The sequence below is a fragment of the Brassica napus genome, chromosome A9 (genome assembly GCF_020379485.1).
Source record: "Brassica napus cultivar Da-Ae chromosome A9, Da-Ae, whole genome shotgun sequence".
NCBI lineage: Eukaryota > Viridiplantae > Streptophyta > Magnoliopsida > Brassicales > Brassicaceae > Brassica > Brassica napus.
In genome coordinates, this window is record NC_063442.1 from 24,104,284 (window position 1) to 24,125,598 (window position 21,315).

At 38.3% G+C, this 21,315-nt stretch overlaps 2 protein-coding genes across 2 annotated transcripts; both read right to left on the reverse strand.

Annotated features, from left to right (window-relative positions):
* Nucleotides 1-6,155: 6,155 nt before the first annotated feature.
* Nucleotides 6,156-7,679, reverse strand: LOC106436103. Its single transcript, XM_013877058.2, has 2 exons — nucleotides 7,065-7,679; nucleotides 6,156-6,983 (listed from the first exon to the last, which is right to left on the reverse strand). Exons 1-2 carry the CDS (start codon nucleotides 7,677-7,679, stop codon nucleotides 6,156-6,158), a joined length of 1,443 nt encoding a protein of 480 aa, XP_013732512.2.
* Nucleotides 7,680-17,074: 9,395 nt separating this feature from the next.
* Nucleotides 17,075-21,036, reverse strand: LOC106436105 (probable inactive serine/threonine-protein kinase fnkC). The gene is made up of 5 exons (XM_013877060.3): nucleotides 19,928-21,036; nucleotides 19,666-19,835; nucleotides 18,886-19,168; nucleotides 18,646-18,794; nucleotides 17,075-18,553 (listed from the first exon to the last, which is right to left on the reverse strand). The coding sequence occupies exons 1-5, from the start codon at nucleotides 20,329-20,331 to the stop codon at nucleotides 18,387-18,389; spliced, it is 1,173 nt and encodes a 390-aa protein (XP_013732514.1). The 5' UTR covers nucleotides 20,332-21,036; the 3' UTR covers nucleotides 17,075-18,386.
* Nucleotides 21,037-21,315: the final 279 nt, after the last annotated feature.

Here is a 21,315-nt window from a genome sequence, read left to right on the forward strand (position 1 = left end):
ACAAAAACTTAAAAAATATTCTTTGAGAGAATTGCTAGATAATATAAAAAATGAAAAACTATATCAAAAATCTATCTGAAAAATATATAGTTTTCTGATTTTAAAAAAAAAATATGTATTCACACAAACATACAATTCAGAATTTTTTAACATTTGAAAATTGATATCGCCCCACGCGTAGCATGGATTAATTCCTAGTATATAGGAAAGAAAACAGTTTGAGATCCTGGTCAGTTAACTTTGAACGTGGATGAACGGATGAAATATTCTGAAAAAATAAAAATTGAGTCTTTTCAGAAACAAAGGAGCCTCTGCAAAGTTGGGATATAAACTAATTTTTTTTCAATTAATGTTTTTTTCAAAAAAATCCTATGTATCAAAATCTGACTGGCAAAGTGACTTATGCTTTAGTATATAAAAGATTAAGATATATATATTAATTATTAATTTCTGATTTTAATTAATTGAACTATATATTTAGCTAAATGTTTTTATAAATATTATTATCTTATTAAATTACGTCATATTTTATACCGGTCCAACTTAGAGATCAGATAAATTTATTAATTTATAAATTTATTAATTTATAATTTATACCGGTCCAACTTATAAATTTATAGATATTATTTTTTGAGTTTCTATTGTTTTATCTACCACTTGTTTTTTATTTTGCAAGTCCAATAAAAAACTCAACCGTATAAATATAATCAAGTAATACACAGTGGCAGATGTAAATGCATCAAGAGGGTGGCACTTGCCCTCGTGAAAATTTTAAATTCTTTGTAATATACCCAAATTTTAGTTATTTTTTACTAAATTTTTTTTTTGACATTAGAAGGTCATTATATTACTCAAACTTGAGGTGGTCTAAATAACCAGACCGGAATAGAACAACCAATAAAATGTAACTCCCTATGGAATGATCTAACAGTCTTAGCTAAAGAGTCTGAAATATGATTGCGCTCTCGTGGAATATGAAAGATGTTGAAGTCCGGGAAGCATATATGTAGCATCTCTATCATCTCAACTTTGTCGCAAAACTTGGCCACGCATGAGGTTCTTTTATTATTGCAATCAGCTCCTTATAGTCTGTCCCAAAGGTCTGGCAAGTTGAATGTTGAAGCATATTTTCCATTGTCCACCGCAGTGCTTCTACGTCGAGTGAAATTTCTTGTCCCCATAAGTTACATGTTCCCACCACTGTCCATCCAGACCCATCCACACCCACTAAAGTGAGCATATTGCGTCTTGCTAAGTTCCTCGTTATTGCTACATGACCAGTTAACAATTGCCATATAAGATGACATATCTTCTTAGGCGCCTTTAACTTCCAAGCAAAGGCTTGAAGCTTAGTGATACTCGGCTCCAAGACTTCCTTCTCTCCTTCTGTCTTTAATAAATTCTGAGCCACCCAATATCCAGATTTAACCGTGAATTGGTCATTCCTTATGTAGTTCCATCATAATGTATCACGACAATGAATTCTCCAATAGACCAACATCCCAATCCTTCGTTACCTGATTAATGAGATTGCTGACTCTTATATTAGGATGCATAACTGTTAGTGCAAGATGACACAACAATAGGTAATGCAGAAGGTAAATCAAAGAGACAAATCACACAAGCACACCAAAGCTTTTATTAGAATCTCCTTTAAACAATCTTTACAAGACTTGCTTATTCAGCTTTTACACGTCAGTGTTAACACCCTAACACACGCTACTGAAAGATCCTAAGCTACCCGCTTATGTCTCTTCTCCGTCAAGTACTTCAGCCACTGCTTCAGCACGACCCAAGAACACACCCAAGAGCTTCTCTCTCTCTAAAAGATCAGCCTCCGTGTCTCTGTCTCTATACAGACGACCCCATAGCTATCTTATACTTATTCTCCATGTTCACGAAACCCTAGTCTCCAAGACAACATGTATGGACATCTTCCATAACAATAAGTGCAACTTTCCTTTTCTAGGAATGCACTTATTCCTCTTTCTTTAAGTCATAAACTTGCTCCTCAAGTTTATTCCTCTTTCCATATCTTCAAGATACTCCCTTGTTCTCCAAGTCTACACGACTCCAGCTCAGCATCTTGACTCCACATGGTCTTCACCACTCACTACGACGTCTGCTTCAGCAACTACGTCAGCGACTACTTCAGGGCGGACATCTTACATCTTCAATCTTCCCCTTTTAGCTTTGTGTGCCGATCAAGCACAACACTCTTCTGGTTCAGCAACCACTTTCCTCACCTGGAAACTTTCATACCAAATGTGCTTTTCTCCCCAACGAGATATGCACCACATCATGCTTTTCTCCCCCATGAGATATGCATACTAAGGACCAGAACATCACCATTCTCCCCCTGCTTGATTGCATACTAAGCTAAAACAGATGCTTAGATGTCAAGCCTTACAGAACCACCGTCTGTTTCTTCATGTATAATCATGACACAGCCCCTGCTGCAGCGGAATAACAAGTACTGCATCACGATCTGACGCACCTGTCGAACTACCCTTCGACCAGCTTCTGTTGAGGACCAGGCTTCCTTCATGTGTCGTCTCCTTGACCATGAGCCCTTCCCCATCCGCACCGAGTGCCCTCTGCACTCGTTGCTATTGTCTTGGAGTGATTTCACACCCCTGAAGATCATCTCGCACCACTTCCTGACGCACTTCGATCTCCTTCCCTTTTGTGTCACAGACAACTCTGTATCCTGACTTCACGCTTGATGCTTCTTGATCTTCCAGAAGATCACTCCTAACAGAGCTGCATCCATCTTCTGATGTCTCATCCTTGATCTCATCAAGTAAGCCACTCTTGGCTAAGGACACCTCTTCAACCCTCATGGGCTTAGTGAACGTCTTGTTCACCTTCTTGGCCATGTTTCTTCTCTTTTCACGAGCAAAACACTCCACCTTCTTGTGTCCAACCTTCCCACAGAACCAACAGCACATCCGATGCTGCTTCTTGCTTGGCCTGACACAGTTGCTGATGCACCGATCAGTCTCCTTCCTTGTACCAGCTGCACAACCATGCTTCAGAACCTCCTATCTGACCTTCATGTTGTTGCACTGATGTACTACTTTTGGCTTGTTACTCACAGCTACGCGCTGTAGAACTTCCTGCCTTACTCCCTGTCGTACGTCCCGACGTACTTCCTGACAAGCTCCTTTGGATCCACTTTCTAATGTGCTTTCATGCACGAAACGTGGCAACCCCTTCTGTTGTACTTCCTTAGTACTCTCAGCTCCTTGATATTCCAGGCCCCACTTCGCCCTGGCTGGTTGACCCATCGAGAGTATCTTATCCAATTCTTTGGATCCACTGTTGAGCATCCTGATCTGTTTGCGATTTTCAGCCAAATCACGTTCCAGCCTCATTGCTCTCTCACGTTCATCAGTAGCAACCTCTCTCAGTTTGCTAACCTCCTTCTCCAGAGACTCGTAATTCTCATTTACAGCAGCAAGTTCTTCAGCAAGATCTTCATACTGTTCACGGCTCTGCACCAGATCGTGTTGCAACCTCAGATTCTCATTCATGGGATTCAACCACTTGTTGTGCATTACTTGATAATCCTCAGAGTCTATACTGACTTCTAAATCCGATGATTCACTGGATTTCTCCCTGCGTGCACCAAATGCAACCATATTCTTCATCACCTTTCCATCTTCTTCAGACTCTGAATCATCAGACGACTGCAATGTAACTTCTTTCTCCTTCTTTGAGTTTGGACCTTCACGCCGTGTGTGTCCAACACCTCTGCACTCAGAACACTTAAGTTCTCTCCGTTGTGCTATAGGACAGTCAGCCTTTATATGACCAACACCTTCACACTCATAGCATTTAAGACGTTCTCTTCTTCTGCTATTGCCACGATCACTTCCCTGACGACCATACTGATTCTTCTCACCAGAGGAATTCATCATCTTACTCAGATTCCTAGCCAACATCCCCATGGCATCTTCAATATTCGGAGATCTATCTCCATCTTTATCAGCAGCAAGAGCTATACTCCTGACGTAGAGACTTAACTACTGTCTGTCTCCATCTCTTGTGCCTTCAGCATACCCACAAGCTTGTCAAACTTGAGCTCATCCGTGTTTGTAGTCATCTGTAAGACCGCCTTGTGAGCTCCAAACTTCGTTGGAAAACAGCGTAGTAACTTCTTTACCAGCTTCTTCTCCTTGTACTTCTTCCCAAGTACAAATGCTTCATGCGCCATACCACTGAGTTTGGCACTAAAACTCGCCACATAATCATTATCAGACCACCTGAGATTCTCAAACTGCGACCCAAGATGATCTAGACGTGTCCTCCTGACACTCTCATCTCCTTCAAATGAATTCAGCAGGATCTCCCACGCCTCTTTAGCCAAAGTACTCCCCTGAATCAGCTGAAACTGCTCTGCTTCAACAGCTCCATAAATCACCGACAACGCCTTTGCATTAAATTTTGATGCATTGTGTTCTGCCTCTGGCAAATCCTCTTTTGGCTTAGGCTTCTTCTCACCTCCTGTGACTATGGTAGGCTCCTCTCAACCAATCTCCACAGCTGTCCACGCATCTTCTATGATTCCTCGAATCATCTGCTTCATGCGAGCCTTCCAATGACCATACTGGTCCGCATTCAACACGATCGTCTTCTGCACATAAATAATCGTGTCCATCTTCACCTTCAGGATTACACCGATAACTTAGGTTCCCCGCTGTGATACCACTTGTTAGTGCAAGATGACACAACAATAGGTAATGCAGAAGGTAAATCAAAGAGACAAATCACACAAGCACACCAAAGCTTTTATTATAATCTCATTTAAACAATCTTTACAAGACTTGCTTATTCAGCTTTTACACGTCAGTGTTAACACCCTAACAAACGCTACTGAAAGATCCTAAGCTACCCGTTTATGTCTCTTCTCCGTCAAGTACTTCAGCCACTGCTTCAGCACGACCCAAGAACACACCCAAGAGCTTCTCTCTCTCTATAAGATCAGCCTCCGTGTCTCTGTCTCTATACAGACGACCCCATAGCTATCTTATACTTATTCTCCATGTACCCGAAACCCTAGTCTCCAAGACAACATGTATGGACATCTTCCATAACAATAAGTGCAACTTTCCTTTTTTAGGAATGCACTTATTCCTCTTTCTTTAAGTCATAAACTTGCTCCTCAAGTTTATTCCTCTTTCCATGTCTCCAAGATACTCCCTTGCTCTCCAAGTCTACACGACTCCAGCTCAGCATCTTGACTCCACATGGTCTTTACCACTCACTACGACGTCTGCTTCAGCAACTACGTCAGCGACTACTTTAGGGCGGAGATCTTACATCTTCAATAACTGGCGCAACAAAGATAGCTGATTTCGCATGGGTCGTTGGAATCTACGGATCCTCCCACACTTTGACTTCATAACGTGAATGTATCTTCTGTCTGATTTGCAGTAATAACAACTTTATTGCAGCAGAAATGCTAGTCTACACATATAATGGACTGATAGCAGTGTTTACTCTTAGTGGTGTACTAAAATATTTATATTCTAACTTTAGTTTTTTTATATATGTAGTGATTTGTAACCTCTGAAGTTATGCTACATCCGCCACTGGTAATACATTACCAAATTGGTTATATAACTTAACCGTGATAACAAAAAAAATATACAGTTATATAAATATAAATATGTAATACTTACGAAATTTTTTTTAAATGCACACAAAATTTGTTTTTTCCGTAAAATATCTAGGTATAGATAAGTAAGTCTATATATTTTCACTCGTGCATTGCAGATTATCACCTAGTATTTGATTAGAAGAAGAATCAGGGAACTATGGTTAATTGTTTGGGAAAATCAACTTAATGCGAACAGAAACTATGGGAATCGACAATGTTAAGAAGCTTGTCCTATTGGTTTCCTCAAGTTAACGAATAAACCATGAATCTTTGATTTTGAGGGATTCATTGATTGCTACTCTTTGTATCTACGATACTATATAACTGGCTGGTAAGAAACAAAAGATTCGTTATTAATTATCCAGAACGTTTACAGAAACAAAAGTGTTACATTTGGGTGGATTAAGCAGAAACAAACACAATCCAAATATGAGAAACGCAAGCTTAGGAAACTCTTTTTTTTTAACGACTAATTACTTAATTAAAAGCCCTAAGGCAAAGCAGAGTTAGAATTACACAACGCTGATTTTGCAAGTTTATCAGGAGGATAGTTTAGAGATTTAGGGATAAAGAAGAATTGCAGCGATGATAGAGTCTCGATGTCCAGTGTTAATCCGTAGATTTCCACAGGGCGTTGCTTCGAGTTGAGTGCTTTGATAAGCACATGGTTATCTGAGCGAATGCAGATTTTAGAGTAGTGGAACATCCTTGCGTGCAACAGAGCTTCACGAATAGTAATAGTTTCTGCCATGAGAGCAGAAGCCACGTAGGGTTCCGTCGAGGATCCTTGTTCGAGTGTCTGTCCCGTAGAGTCCAGAAAGATCCAGCCAAAGCCCATGTCCCCATTTTTTGGTTTCCAAGCCGCATCGGTTTGACAAATCACCGCTTCCTGGTCTATGGCTGTGCGGGATTGCAGATGGTTTGAAGGTTGTATTACCTTTAGAGGTTGAGCTTCTTGCCATTCTCTGGCTAGGCGTAGGGACTTGCAAACTATATCTTCTGGATTAAGATCAAGTTTTTCAAAGATCAACGAGTTCCTAACAATCCAAATGCACCAGCTTAGCCAAGGAAACAGATCAATACTCACTCCCGATGGTGGAAGGCAGATCATACCTGAATTAGCGATGGCTTGTTCAAAGGAGTCGAGTTTATCTGGATCAGTAGGTTTGCTGAGGGGGAGAGCCTTCCAAATTCTTTTGGTGAATCTGCAGTGTATGAAGACATGCGCTGTAGTTTCAGCTTCTCCACAGTGTGAGCAAGTAAAAGTATCAGCTAGTAGGCCACGTCTTTGGAGTATTTCTCTTAAAGGTAAAGCTCCCTGCAGTATTTTCCAGATAAAGACTTTGATCTTTGGGGCCGTTTTAATGGTCTACACATTTTTTATTCAGTTGAAATTTACCACTCTCTGGAGTTTAGGCGTTGTTATGGGATCTGCGTTTGCTGCTTCAAAGTACACTGACTTCTTTGAATAGATTCCTGAGGCTAGGGGCGTCCATATTATCATGTCATTAGCTCCCATTTTGCTCGGCCGCATGCGAAGGATGTCTTTGGCTTGTGTAGGGAACAATTCGTAAAATTTCTGAGTATTCCAGTTTGTCGTGTTCCTAATAAAGAGATCAGAAACGTAGAGATCTCGATCTTCTTCTTTCGCCGGTCCATATGGCGTGGAAATTGTTTCCGCTTTTATCAATGCATCACTCCACACACGAGTTGAATTTCCAGCGCCTATGGTTTTACCCACCTTACTTTCAGTAAGATCCCTGGCCGACAAGACTCCCCTCCAACCATGAGAACATCCTCCTGCTGCTTTCACTGTCAGGAAGGACTCCTTGCGGCAGTACTTTCCTTGTAATACTCTCGCTAACAAGCATTGCGGATGGGTGATGATTCTCCAAGATTGTTTAGCAAACAATGCTTTATTGAAGAGCTGGATATTCTGGAAGCTGAGTCCTCCCAATTTCTTCGGTTTTGAGAGTTTTATCCCACAATGTCCAACACATTTTTCTTTTGCCATGGTTTCCGTCCCACCAAAACCTCGTCAATGCTGATTTGATCTTCTTATATAATCTCACTGGCAGTTCAAAGCATGTCATAGAGTAGGTTGATGAGGCCGAGAGTACGGATTTGAGCATTATCATCTTCCATGCACTTGAAAGGTATCGGTTTGCTAAAGAGTTCGCCTGCTGTAGTATCCTGTCAACTATCGACGTAAATAGGTCTTTTTTCCTTCGCCAAAGTGTTCCAGAAGGCCTAAATATTTGCCCACAACTCCTTCTCTTGCTATACCAAGGATAGATTTGACTCGAGATCGAGTCTCATGAGTAGTTTTAGCAAAAAAGGAGATATACGACTTTTCCGTGTTAATGGTTTGACCCGAAGCTGCTTCGTACTGTCTAAGAATCAGCGAGAGTGTCCCCCAACTCCGATCGTCTGAACTTAGGATGAACATTGTATCATCCGCGGATAGTAGATGGTTGATCCGAGGTGCTCCTCTTGCCACGCGTAAACCCACCATCAGACACGACTGATGTGAATGTCTACACAGTCCAGAAAGTACTTCACCGCATAAAATGAAAACGTAGGGTGACAGCGGGTCTACTTGGCGTATGCTTCGCGACGGTTTTACCTGGCCTTTCACCAAGTCATTGATCATGTATGAATAAGAAACCGTCGATATACAGGTCATGATCCAGTTAACCATCAATTCGTGAATGCCCATCCTTTCAAGAACATAGTGGATAAAGCTCCACTCAAGGCGGTCGTATGCCTTGCTCATGTCGGTTTTGACCGCCATAGAAACAATTTTGTTGCATTAGAGTTTTTGAGGTAGTGGCAGATCTTGTGAGTTATCAGCACATTATCCGATATAGCTCTTCCTGGCACAAAAGATGATTGGGTTTCCGAGATTAGTCCATGTAGTATCGGTTTTAACCTCAAGGTTATGATCTTTGATATCAGTTTATAGACCACATTACATAGAGCAATGGGTCTATACTCTGAAAGCAACTTCGGTGCCTTGAATTTTGGTATGAGCCTCACGTGTGTTGCATTGAGGTTGTCCGAGAAGGTGCTTGTCCTGAATAAGCCTTGGACTTCTCTAATGATGGCTGGGCTGACTGCATCCTAATTGGAGTGGAAAAAGGATGCTGAAAAGCCATCTGGGTCTGGCACCTTGTCCGGGTGAATGGAGAACAGTGCATCTTTTATCTCTTCCACAGCTGGGATCAGAGTGAGTTTGATGTTTGTATTATTCGTTACACTCAAGCGATGGCTCTTTTCACAATTTCTAGTGGCTCCAAATTTGCCTCAGAGTTATTCACAGATGTAAACAGTGTCTGATAATAGCTCGTTATCTCATGAGAAATCTGGTCTTCTTCGAAGAAGATATCCCCAGCAGCGTTCTCAATAACAGAGAGTCGATTCCTCGCTCTTTTCCCTTTACAAACAGCATGAAAATATCCAGAGTTTCTGTCTCCAGCAGCCAGTCAAATGAGTCTACTCCTCTGTCTCCAAAACGCTTCCTCATTTTTGTAAGCCTTTAGCAGTTCAAAGTTTAGGTGTGAGAGCCGCATATCATCTCCTGCTGGGTCCGTCATCACCTAGTTTATCTATGTTTTTAGCTTATCAATAAGCACTTTGCTGTTTGCGAATTGAGTTTTGGACCATTTAGAAATAGCATGGCGGCAACTTGTCAGTCTTTGTTGGATGGGGAGGTTAGGAATGGCATTCCATGTCTCATCAATAAGTTTCTTGACCTCGGAGTTGTTACGAAGCCTCCTGTCATAGGAGAATAACCTTCCTCCCTTTTTCTGTGTCAGATCTACATAGGAGATAATGGGTATGTGGTCTGATCCATCAAATTTCATATAGTGACATCTTCCAGATAGTAACTGGCATGACCATGTGCGACAAGCGTTCTATCTAGTCGACAGTGTATCAGGTGCTTGTGTCTTATTCCTCTCCAGGAAAATAATTCCCTGAGTGCTTGAGATCAAAGAGGTCTCGTTGTGATAAGAAGGCACGAAACGGACCAAACGATCCTTCCGCTCGTACTGGTCCTCCATCTTCTCACTGTTATCAACAATATCGTTGAAATCTCCTGTGAACATCCAAGGCGTGTCTCTGTTTGTGGACAGTACTGTGATAAAGTCCCAAAATGCTGCTTTGTTGGATATATCTGGCTCTCCGTAGATGAATGTAGAGTGAAACGAAATGTTTTTGTAACTGATGAATGTGTCAATGTACGTTCTCGGATGAAGAGAGGACTTGGATTTCAACGTCTTGGTCCCATAACAGGGCTAAACCTCCCCTGCCAAGACTAATTTGTGGTAGGAAAAAATGTTTATAGGAATCCAGAAAATGGAACTCTTTTAGTACAAACTCATCAGGTTTTTTTAGTTTCAGAGAGGAAAATTATGCTAGGAGCGATCCTCTTATGGAACTCTTTAACTCGTTGGACTATTATGAGATTTTCCAAACCAGAACAGTTCCAACTCAGGATCTCTATGGAAGAGGAGGCGACAGCTGGTGAAAATCATGTTATTGTCTCACGACCATTGGTATGATCTTAACTTGTGGTGTCCTTTTTCTCACATTTCTTCCCGGTTCTACGCTTCTCTTTGTTGTTTGTTTTGAGTTGTTGGAGGAGATGCAGTAGTAAGGTTTCTCTTCATGGAGTCTGATCCTTCAAAGACTTTGGGGCTAATCTTAATCTCCCTAGCTCGCGCTGGCCTCCCTCTTCGTTTGCTTTGCTGTGGGATCAGTTGAGGAGCCTCAACAGGCTATGTTTGGGTTTCAATATCCATGGGTATCTCTGGAGCAGCGTCTGCCAAACGTTGTCTTCCCGGTGAGAGAGCTTGGGTTGATGAGGCCACCAAAATGATCGCAGCTGCTGTCTCCACCATAAGTCTCCTTGTTTTCCCCTGGAGAACTCTGTGTCTCCTATCAGCACTTTCGGTTGGGTCCGCACAGCTCGTGTACTGGACTGTTGCTTCCATAGTTTCTCCATAACTTCATCCATTGTTGGTATTGGACATAGTGGAGGGAAGTCTTCCTTCTCAAGATTTCGCTCCAAAGGGGGTATGCGCTGGTTCAAGGAAGGTGAATCTTCAAACACAAGAGATTGTGTTCGGTTTTCTCGCACACGCCACTGTAGGTCAGGGGTTCGATATCTCCTCGGAGTCAAATGTCAACGAGGTAGAGATTCATTTCGTACTACGTATGGTGGTGATGACCCGCTTGAGTTGTTGGGTGAAAGGTTGTTCCTCAAGTCACCTACTATGATTTGTTTGTTTTCCAGCGATGGTGTTATCTTTTTTTTTTTTAGGGTGGAGCTCTAGTTTGGCTGATAGCCACGCGATCACCAAAGGGTTTTCCATGGCGATCCACTCTCTTATGGCAAAAGTGTGTCTGCACATTGGCATTTTCCTCTGTTCCTGACGTCCTCTGAGGTCTGTGGTTTGCTCCATAGTTCCTCAAGATGTTATCGTCGTGTCGTGACTGTCTTGTTTCTCTGTTATCAGCATCATTGGGCCTTTGGTGCACCTTATTCGGGCACTGATATTCCAAGTGAGTGAGTTTGTGGCAAATTGAGCAGTTGTATCCGAGTTTCTGATATAACATGGATTTTATCCACTTTCAGCCATGGTATATATAAGTGTTTTAAAATATAATAATTATGTTTTAGAGTCTTTTTAGAGTATTTACAAGTTCATTTACGTTCTGGAAAAATATTGTGATTTTGGAGCCTTTTGAGTGCAGAGCTGCACAACCGTGTCAGATGTTTATCTATGGATGGAGACCTTTTCACCGTTATATTGAGTCCATCTTTTGACACAGGATAGATATTTGAGTTAGCTTTCCAATACCGTCGTTTTGAGGTCAATCAGCATCATGTAGAAAAAGTTATGCCCGTTTTACTAAAGAGTGGTCAGTCTGCCTCACGACAGGAAGCTGTCGAGGAGATGCATGACTGTCGATCGATGAAACAGCATTGCCATCAATCGAAAGTGATGCCAGAACGTGGGCCAAGCATATTTCAAGATCGATTGAAGCCCAGAAGCCACACAAAGTTATCAAAATACCCATGGACGACCAGAAACTCTATTTATGTATTTTTAAGCCATTGTTGACGTTAACACGCTTTCTGTTATTCATTATTCTTGTTTTAGGGTTGGAGAGAAGATCAATTCTCCTTCAGAGATTGATTGGAACTCCATTGGTTTTACCATTGATTTATCTATCTATTATTCAAACTATGATTTGTGTTACTGCTTGCATGTCTGAGTAATCATCCTCTTAGATTTAGGGATTTCATGAGGTTAATGTCATATTTATAATCTGTTAGGATTGTTTACTGATTTCTACACCAGGATAACTTGTAATACTATGATCTGGAACAGTTAAAAAAGCACGACAGTGTGACTGATTGTTTGAGCCTAGAATCATAGGATAATTGAGAGGCACGAAAGTGCAATTGATTAATGTACCCAAACCCTGAGTGGATTAGTTATCTAAGTGCCTACAAAAGGTTGTCTAGATCTAATTGAACATTATTGATCTGTGCGATAACGCTTGTCTGAATAAGCATCGATCGACGTTTGGCCATAGCATCGATCGACGCTTGGCCACAGCATCGATCGGTGCTTGGCCATAGCATCAATCGACGCTCGCTCCTTGTTCGCACGCGAAAGCTGGAACACAGGATTTGGACAGCTGATTAGCAATTGCATGTGGAAGCTGGATTAATACTTATTAAAATCTAGTTCTAGAATTGAATCTATAAAACCCTTGGTATCCTTGATTGTAGTATTGAATCTCTTGATTGATAAATCCCTAAGTCTAGCTATTTCTCCTAATTGTTTACAACCTCAATCAACCAATCGAGCAACTACTTTGTTCACCTTGCTTTTATTTATTTACTGTTTATTAAACCGTTTGCCTAACTTAAACTTGATTTCTATAGTTTATTGTGTGGCCATGCTCCCTGTAGATTCGATCTCTTAGTACTACAATTAAACCTCTTATTTGAGAGAGTAAAATCACTTCTTAGGTAATTTGAGTGATATCAGTTTCTCATACTCCAGCGATATGATACTTTCCTTTTCAGAGTCAAACTCGAGGATTGTTTCTTGGGGAATGGGCTTTAGACCATCCATCATGACCCTAACTCTCATTGAAGTTTTGGTTAGAACATGATGTTCCAGTGCTCTGAGTTCTTGTCCAATGTCTCTGATGACATTTTCCTGCCAAAAGTGGAGTGGGATCCCTTTGATGTCAATCCAAAAGGGTATCTGAGAAGGGAAACTTGGGGGAGATGATGGGTTCCCATCTCTGAAGGATAATCATCCACCATCCTACTTGGTACTGTCTGTTTGTTAGCACACTGTGGAGGTCCTGCTCATCTTGGAACCTGAATTGGAAAAAGCCGTTCCCCAGGTCTGACCCAAGTGTTTTGCCAACTAGATTCCATTTCTTAAGCAAGTATGGAATAACTGAAGCAATATGTTGTTCCCTTGGGTTTGTCAGTCTTCCGATGAGGGTAAGAGAGTTGTCAGCTATAAGAGCGCTAGTGTCGTCATCTGAGGTTTGGATGCGAATCCAAGGTCTGGTTGGTTGCTCACCAATAGTATTTTTTACTTTCTCCTCTGTTGTAAAACACCTACTCATTTTGCTAGGGTTTTGTGTGTTTCAGCAAGTTGCAAGTTGATATGCTGTTCAAGGTCTCCCTTTAGATTCTGAAGTTGTCGGAGTTGCGATTCTAGGTTATGAATGCCCAGCTCTGTAGTCGTAGAGAGGGAGATAACCACCCGCTAGAGGAGTAACTGTCGACTCTAGCTCCGGTGCTCAGAGGTCCAATTGAGATGCAGAGCTACTCAACGTATGTGGCATGGCGGCCGCTTTCCTTGACATAACCCCCTTCTGTGACTTCAGCTTGGAACTTCTTTTACCCTCCATTCCGATGTAGATTCCGGTGAGCCTGCAGCGGTGGCGGTCCCTCCGACCCGGGTCGGGGGAAGAACCTGTCGTGTAAGAGGCGATGCAGTTGACGGACCAGCAAATACTTCTAGAACAGGTAAAGATTTGAATCTCGTGGGAAAGGTAGTAGCAACTTTTTATCAAAAGCAGGTTAGAATCCCGGTCCCCGACAGAGTGCAACCTCTAGGACCGATGTGTAATAACCAAGTTTGAGAATAGTGTCTGAGAGAGCGATATCACATGAGAGAAAAATCACAAAAAGCTATATTTGGTTAGCTTATGAAACTCTTATTATTATTATTAGTTGGGACATGATCTTAAGCATTTAAAGTGAAGTCTGTCTTAGAGAAGACAGACGTCCTCTTCATTGTAATTCTTCTAAAATAGCATTTATCATGTCTTTTCACCTTAGTAATCCTATGCATAAGCAGTATTAGAGCAGCTCCAACGTTTGATTTCAGAAGAGATTCTAATCATTTAGAATAAAAGAAAATTAACAAAAGTAAGAGAGATAATATACAAAAGTCCTAAACTTCAAGTTTTTTTAGAACCGGTTGCAAGTTTTATAGAACAGCTGTCACATAAACAATGTCTGAACATGTTTAAAAAAATTACAATAATTATAATATTAATTTTTTTTAGAAACTGTGACAGATTTAACCAATAATGCTTCTCTTATAGTCCAAATCATGGCTACTAGTAAAATAAAACTGAACCAAAAACAGACATAATAGTAGGTAAAAACTAAATTTCCCAATGCTTCCAAATTAGTCTAACTTCATCCCTTTGAGGCATAAATATATCTAAAAGGGGTCGTATTTCTTTGAGTTGGTAATAATGAAATGTTTTCATTAGCTAAAATAAAAAACATTTCACACCAAAAGATGAGTCCAATAATCCCACTCACTAGTAAATAGGGCAATATTTTTTTGTGAATCTCCGATATTTGAATATGATACGATATGCCCATAACTTTCTGCGAGAATAAGATAGAAAGCTGGAAGGTTGGATTGAACCAGATTATCTATTGGCTAGTCCGTTTTCCGAGTAATGTAAAAAAAAACAAATGATTCTTGACCAAGTCTGATCTTATATAATAGTAATTCTAGCATTATTAAAAGATGTTAGATCAGTAGTCACTTATCAATACTATTAAAAAGGAAGAAGTCCTAAAAAATCTACTTATACAAGGTTGTTGCACCTATTTATTTTTTAGTCTAATCTATTATATATAACTAAATATTATTAACTATCCCCTATTATATAGCAACCAAATAATATCTTCTAACATTTAAATAAATCTCACCCACTTTAATAAGATCATGACTACATATATGAAATGTTTCAAATGGTTATTTTACTTAAATCAACTTTCTTCAATTTAACATATATACATATAAACGGCACCGAAATTTCAATATGTAGGGGCCATTGTCATATATACCATCCTCTTTCATTAGATCAAAATTTCCTTACGAAATCAACTTTTGAAATATAAATGAGTCATGTCCTATTAAACATTATTGATCAAACCTGAAAAGTATTTTCTACCCAAAATTTTATAAAACGAATCAATGAATTTTGCTAGGTCTAGGGTTTTTGGACCTAATTAGGTATTTAGAAAAAAAATTATGTTGGTTCGGATCGGTTTCTTTCGGATGTGGATGGTTTCGACTCCATAATTCAAATACCTATAAAATATATGTTATTTTTTGCAAGTAACGGGTATGGATCCGTTCAGATATTTAGGACTCAAATAAAACTCGATAAACATAAAAATACTCGAAACACGAAAAATATCCAAAATCTAAACAAATACCCGAAAATCAGAAAATACTCAAAAGACCTAAAATTGTACTCGAAAACTGACCGAGGAACCAAAAAATACCCAAAATTGTATCTGAATACCCAAAAATATATTTTCAAAATTTGAATTTTTTACTCGAAATCCAAAACTATAACCGCAAATTCAAACCAAAAACTCAAAAATATATGTATACCAAAAACATATCCAAAATACACAAATATATCTAATATACACAAACATTTTGGCTTTTTTTGCTCCCAAACGGGTTTCGGGTAGGTACTAGACGCTAACAGAGACCCACATTTCTAAAAAAAAATATGTATTTTTCTCTGGACCTGACGTGAACCAGTATTTTCGAGTTGATTTTGGTTTGGTTTTTCGGGGTCCATGTAAAATATCCATGCGTACGAAAGAATTATATAAAGAATTTCAAAGAAAGTAATTCATGAATTATATATTTTTTTAAAAATTAGTTCTTTTAATTCGACTTTGTAACATAATAATGTAAAACAATCACAAAATAATAATTTATTTCAAAATTTGTTTTAACAAAAAAAACCCGCGCTTTCAAGCGCGAGTCAAAATCTAGTTTAATCTATTAAAACTGAAGTACATTTGATATTTTACCCTAATTTTTCATAAATAATTACAAGTCTATGCCACTGCATTTAAAACAAATGATTAATCTAAATACAATAATTATCTTCTGGATTTTGTTATAATAAAATGTGATCACTCCAAATCTAACTTTCTTAATTATCTTCTCAACAATCAAGTATAATTAATTTCAAATCCAAACATGATTCTCTTTAAATCTAATATTCCAATATAGATTACGATTTTAAAATTTTGCTATTTATTATTCTAAAAAAATTAATATTACATTTTTGTTGTCCAAAAATATGTACTCCATTTATAATATAATATTTATATGTAATTAATAATTTCAACATTTTAAATACTGTGGTATGAGTACCATATAAGACTAACAATGAAACTAATAAAACAAAATAATTAATAGATGAATGTATTACTAATCATTTATTTGTGTTAAAATATTCACTCAACATAGGAACAATCCAACAAAAATCTAATAATGTTTGTCACAGTTTATACAAACAGTAATTATCAATGGTTTATAACGATTTTACAAGTTAAAATAAACGTCCGTATGAACGTGCGGGTCAAGCTCTAGCATTTAATTAGAAGAAGAATCAACGAACTATGGTTAACTGTTCGGGATAGTCAACTAAATGCGAACAGAAACGATGGATTAAAGATTCGACCCATGGGAATCGACCCATGGGAAGCTTGTCCGATTGGTTTTCTCAAATTCGCGAATCTTATACAATAAATCTTTGATTTTGAGGAATTCATTGATTGCTAATCTTTGTATATAGGATCTGACTGACAGGTAAGAAACAAAAGATTCTTTATTAATTCTTCAGAACGTTTAAAAAAAACTTTGATTTTGAGGAATTCATTGATTGCTAATCTTTGTATCTAGGATCTGACTGACAGGTAAGAAACAAAAGATTCTTTATTAATTCTTCAGTACGTTTTTTTTTTTTTTTAATTCTTCAGAACGTTGCTCTTACAGAAATAAAAGTGTGACATTTTAAGTGGATTAAGCAGAAACAAACAAAATCCAAATCTGAGAAAAGAAAGTGTAAAGTATAATAGAATAGATATATTATTGTGTTGTATTTGATAAGAGAATACAATATGCATATATATAGTGGTAACATTAACATAATGTTAACACTAGATAATGCTAACTTTCCTAAACACTTAATGTAAATATGCTAGAATATCTTGATAGTAACTTGTTCTTCAAGTCTTTCCTTTTATTCTTGAGGGTTTTCATGGGTTTCACAGGCTTCACAGACTTGGTCCGTAAGATACATATCTTCCGGCCCAACATATCTCTAATACTCCCCCGCACGACAAACGTGGGATGCAACACGCAAATCTGCAATCACAAAGCAGACCACGTATGTCGTGGACACTATGTCGAGGAAAACAAATCAGTAGATTCCTTCGAGAATAAACTTCAACTTAGACAAGGAGGGATGAAATCTTCAGCTCTTCTTCGGTCTTGACAATGAGAATACATCTCGTGGGCGCAACTGCAACTCCATAAACAATTATCCTTGACTAGGACAGTCCATAACACGGACTAAAAAAAAAAACTGACCTAAGAATTTGAGCGTTCAACTAGAACTCCCCCGTAATGGTTAAACTATAACCAATAAATCCCAAACTATGAGAAAACAACTCTTGAGAAATTCTAAACTATAGAAAAATCTCAGATAGAAAATAACCCATGTGAAACTACAAACCTTAACCCTCAATAATTCTCAAGCATTCACCAAAATAGAAAAAAAAATAATAATAATAAATCCTTTGACTTAAATAACATACTTAACAAAACCCTGATACTTATTATTAAGAAGTATCCCTAATGAGAGAACTTGACGTTGACGTCTTCGTCTGGATCGTCGTCACCACCTTCTTTGCCATCATCAACACCACCGATGATAAGCATCTTCGAAGTTTAAAAACTTATAACGCGGAAGCTTAATTTTGATCCCTAAGAATCGAATGCTCTGATACCATGTAAAGTATAATAGAATAGATATATTATTGTGTTGTATTTGATAAGAGAATACAATATGCATATATATAGTGGTAACATTAACATAATGTTAACACTAGATAATGCTAACTTTCCTAAACACTTAATGTAAATATGCTAGAATATCTTGATAGTAACTTGTTCTTCAAGTCTTTCCTTTTATTCTTGAGGGTTTTCATGGGTTTCACAGGCTTCACAGACTTGGTCCGTAAGATACATATCTTCCGGCCCAACATATCTCTAATAGAAAGCGTTCGAAACTCTTATTATTATTATTACTTTGGAGTTAGGACACAATCCTAAGCATTTAAGGTGGAGTCTGTCTTAGAGAAGGCAATGATCTCGACTTCAACCTTGAGCGCATCATCCACCACCAAACCTCTAGATTGATCCTTAAGATCTGCAAGTGGTACAAACTTTTCGAAACCCCATCCACTATTTTCTGCGGCATTAGGCCATCCCTCCACTATACATAACAAGAGAGGAATGAAGAAAAAAGTTTAAAATTGATAGAGAAAAACTGTTAAAGGACTTAATATATAATTGTGAAACACTGACCTAGCTTCTCCACATGGTTTGAATTAATTTGGTCAAGAACTCGAAGCTTGGCTCGGACGTAAGCCTTTTCGTTAGACTCACTCAACAAGTAGAGTGACAGTGAATTGCCCTTTCCATAGCCATCTCCATTTGGGTACACCTTTAATACCCTATTTCATTAACATTATGTATCAACAAATGTAATAGATATAAAGATTAATTATATATAGTAAATATAGTAGAGAGAGAGAGAGGATTGACCAGTTTCTTCCTCCTGAAGTAAAGGTGCCGGATGTGTAAGAATCACTAAAGCTGGTTGATAAGTGGGTGAGCTTCCATGAGAAAATGGGCTCGTTTACGTGTTCGTCAAAGGAGAAAACTTCCCATTTCTTGAAGGGTTGAGCAACAAAGACGTCAACTCCAAAGACACACTGGTCTCCATCAAAAACGTAACCGGTTGTTGGGTCCAAGTAGTTTGCCGTACTTTGGATTGATGGTATTCCCCATTCCGTTTTGAACAAATGAAACCTTGCCGCCTCAGGTTCTACAACAATGATTTTTTTTTTTGGTAAAATCTACAAAAATGATTTGTGTCGTCTATAAATTAGTATTCCAATTAATGACCCAAAATATTAATGTACTCCCCTCTGTTTTTAAAAGATGCATATTCTAGATTTTTCACATATATTAAAAAAACTTATTAAATATGCATTGTTTTTTGTGAATAACAATTTTTCATAATTTTTAGCCAATAGAAATTCAATAAACACCATTAATTTTTTTGAAACTACAATTTTTCATAAAATCATACATTGAAAAGATAAAAAATGTATCTTTTTAAAATATTTTTTTTTTCCAGAACATACACTTATAGGAAGAGAGGGAGTATTAGCCATTAATTTTAGGATTTTGTGGTTCATATTACTTCTCTCTAGGTTGATGATTCATCTGTTACCATAACGTATCATTGGAATTTGATCCTTTAACCGGTTTGATAAGTTAATATTTATAGAGATCATTAATCTAACTTTGTTTACATACCATGGTATGAGTAGTACTTGTCTTGCTTTCTGTTGTAGACGAAGAACTTGATCTCTGCATACACATCTTGTGGATTGGTAATAAGAGTTGAATTATCGATTCTTACGTAAAGAGAAATGAGTCCATTCGCGCCCACTCTTTTGTCGCCGTTGGGGTAGATTTCGTACGTCCTTTCAATTCAAGAAAAAAGCATATATAGAAAGACCTTATTTCGTTGTGATTAGACAAGAACTACGAAAACCAGATAAATTTTGATATATACCAGTTGTATCCACCGGAAGAGAAAGGACGGGAGACGTATTTTCCATCTTTGACCAGGTTCAACAAGGTTCGAAAAGACTCAAACTTAATGCAGTAAGTAGTTGGAGGACGCTCTCTCCACTGTCCGATCGGTGCTTCGAGCTTCTCGTGTTGTTTTCTCCTAGGGAGGCCCGACCTCCGAGAGTTACATGGGGAGATTGAGTCCATCACGAAATGGCTTCCTTCTACGACTGCTTCTGCTATTGCTTCTGTTACTGTTACGTCTCTCTCAGTAAAGACGTTTTGTTTGAAATCGTAATTAGGTTTTACAAATCTTACAACTTCTGCAACGAATACGAAACAGAAGAAGCAGAACACGAAGATTGATCCATAGCTTATGTTTCTCTTCTTTTCTTCTGCAACCATTTTTTTTTCCTTTTTCTATTTGGTGAGTTTTATAAGGCTTGAGTTGTGAATATATCACTTTCTGCACTCTGTTATATAGACGCAAATAAATAACCCTAACCATTGGTTTATGTTCAAGGGCGAGAAAGTGGAGGAGAGGTGGGAGGGATATTCCCTTAAAATTTGCTGTTGTAGTAGTTTACTAGATAGTAACCCGTTTGCGCGGGATACCTTTGCGCGGATAAGATATCTATATTAATATTGAACTTATATATTATGATTATGTATAACATAAGGTATACTTTAAGTGATAGTTAGATAGAACTTAGGAGTGATTGTTATCAGTATGATTGTTATCAGGAGCGAAGCCATAAACTTTTTTATAATAGGTTTACCAATATTAAAATTTAAAATATGATGTTTGTAAGTTTGAAAAGAAGTTTTGGAAAATATTTTTTTTTTATATTTTGTCCATCACGTTGTAGTAGTTATGGACTTAAGGGATTAACACATAAAATCGAAAAAAGGTGGATCAATAACATATTATAAGCAAAACAATAACTGTGTGAAATAAAAAATGTACAACTCCTTTAAATTCAGAAAACATAGTTGCATAATAAAATAAACTGAAGGTTATTTGACCCTCTAAATTTGTAAAGGTTGTTCCAGATGCGACCAGCACGTGAGACTTGCTGGTGGTTCGTTCCTGGAAGTTTCTTTCCATCTTCAAGGTCATCTAATGTAGAGCTCTTATGGCGGCAAAGGTGGTGACACTCATGCTAATATTGCTTGCTCGAAAAGACTAATACACTAAGCCGAAACGATTTACAGTGATTCAGTCTCCTCGAAACAGAGATCACCTCATCAAGCATTAACAAAACCGAGTATGACACATTTCTTTAGAAATAGATTTTCAACGTCCTCTTTCAGCAATGAGAGGCGGTTCTCATTGCTGAAATAGATTTTCAATGTCCTCTTTCAACAATGAGAGGTGGTTCTCAAGAA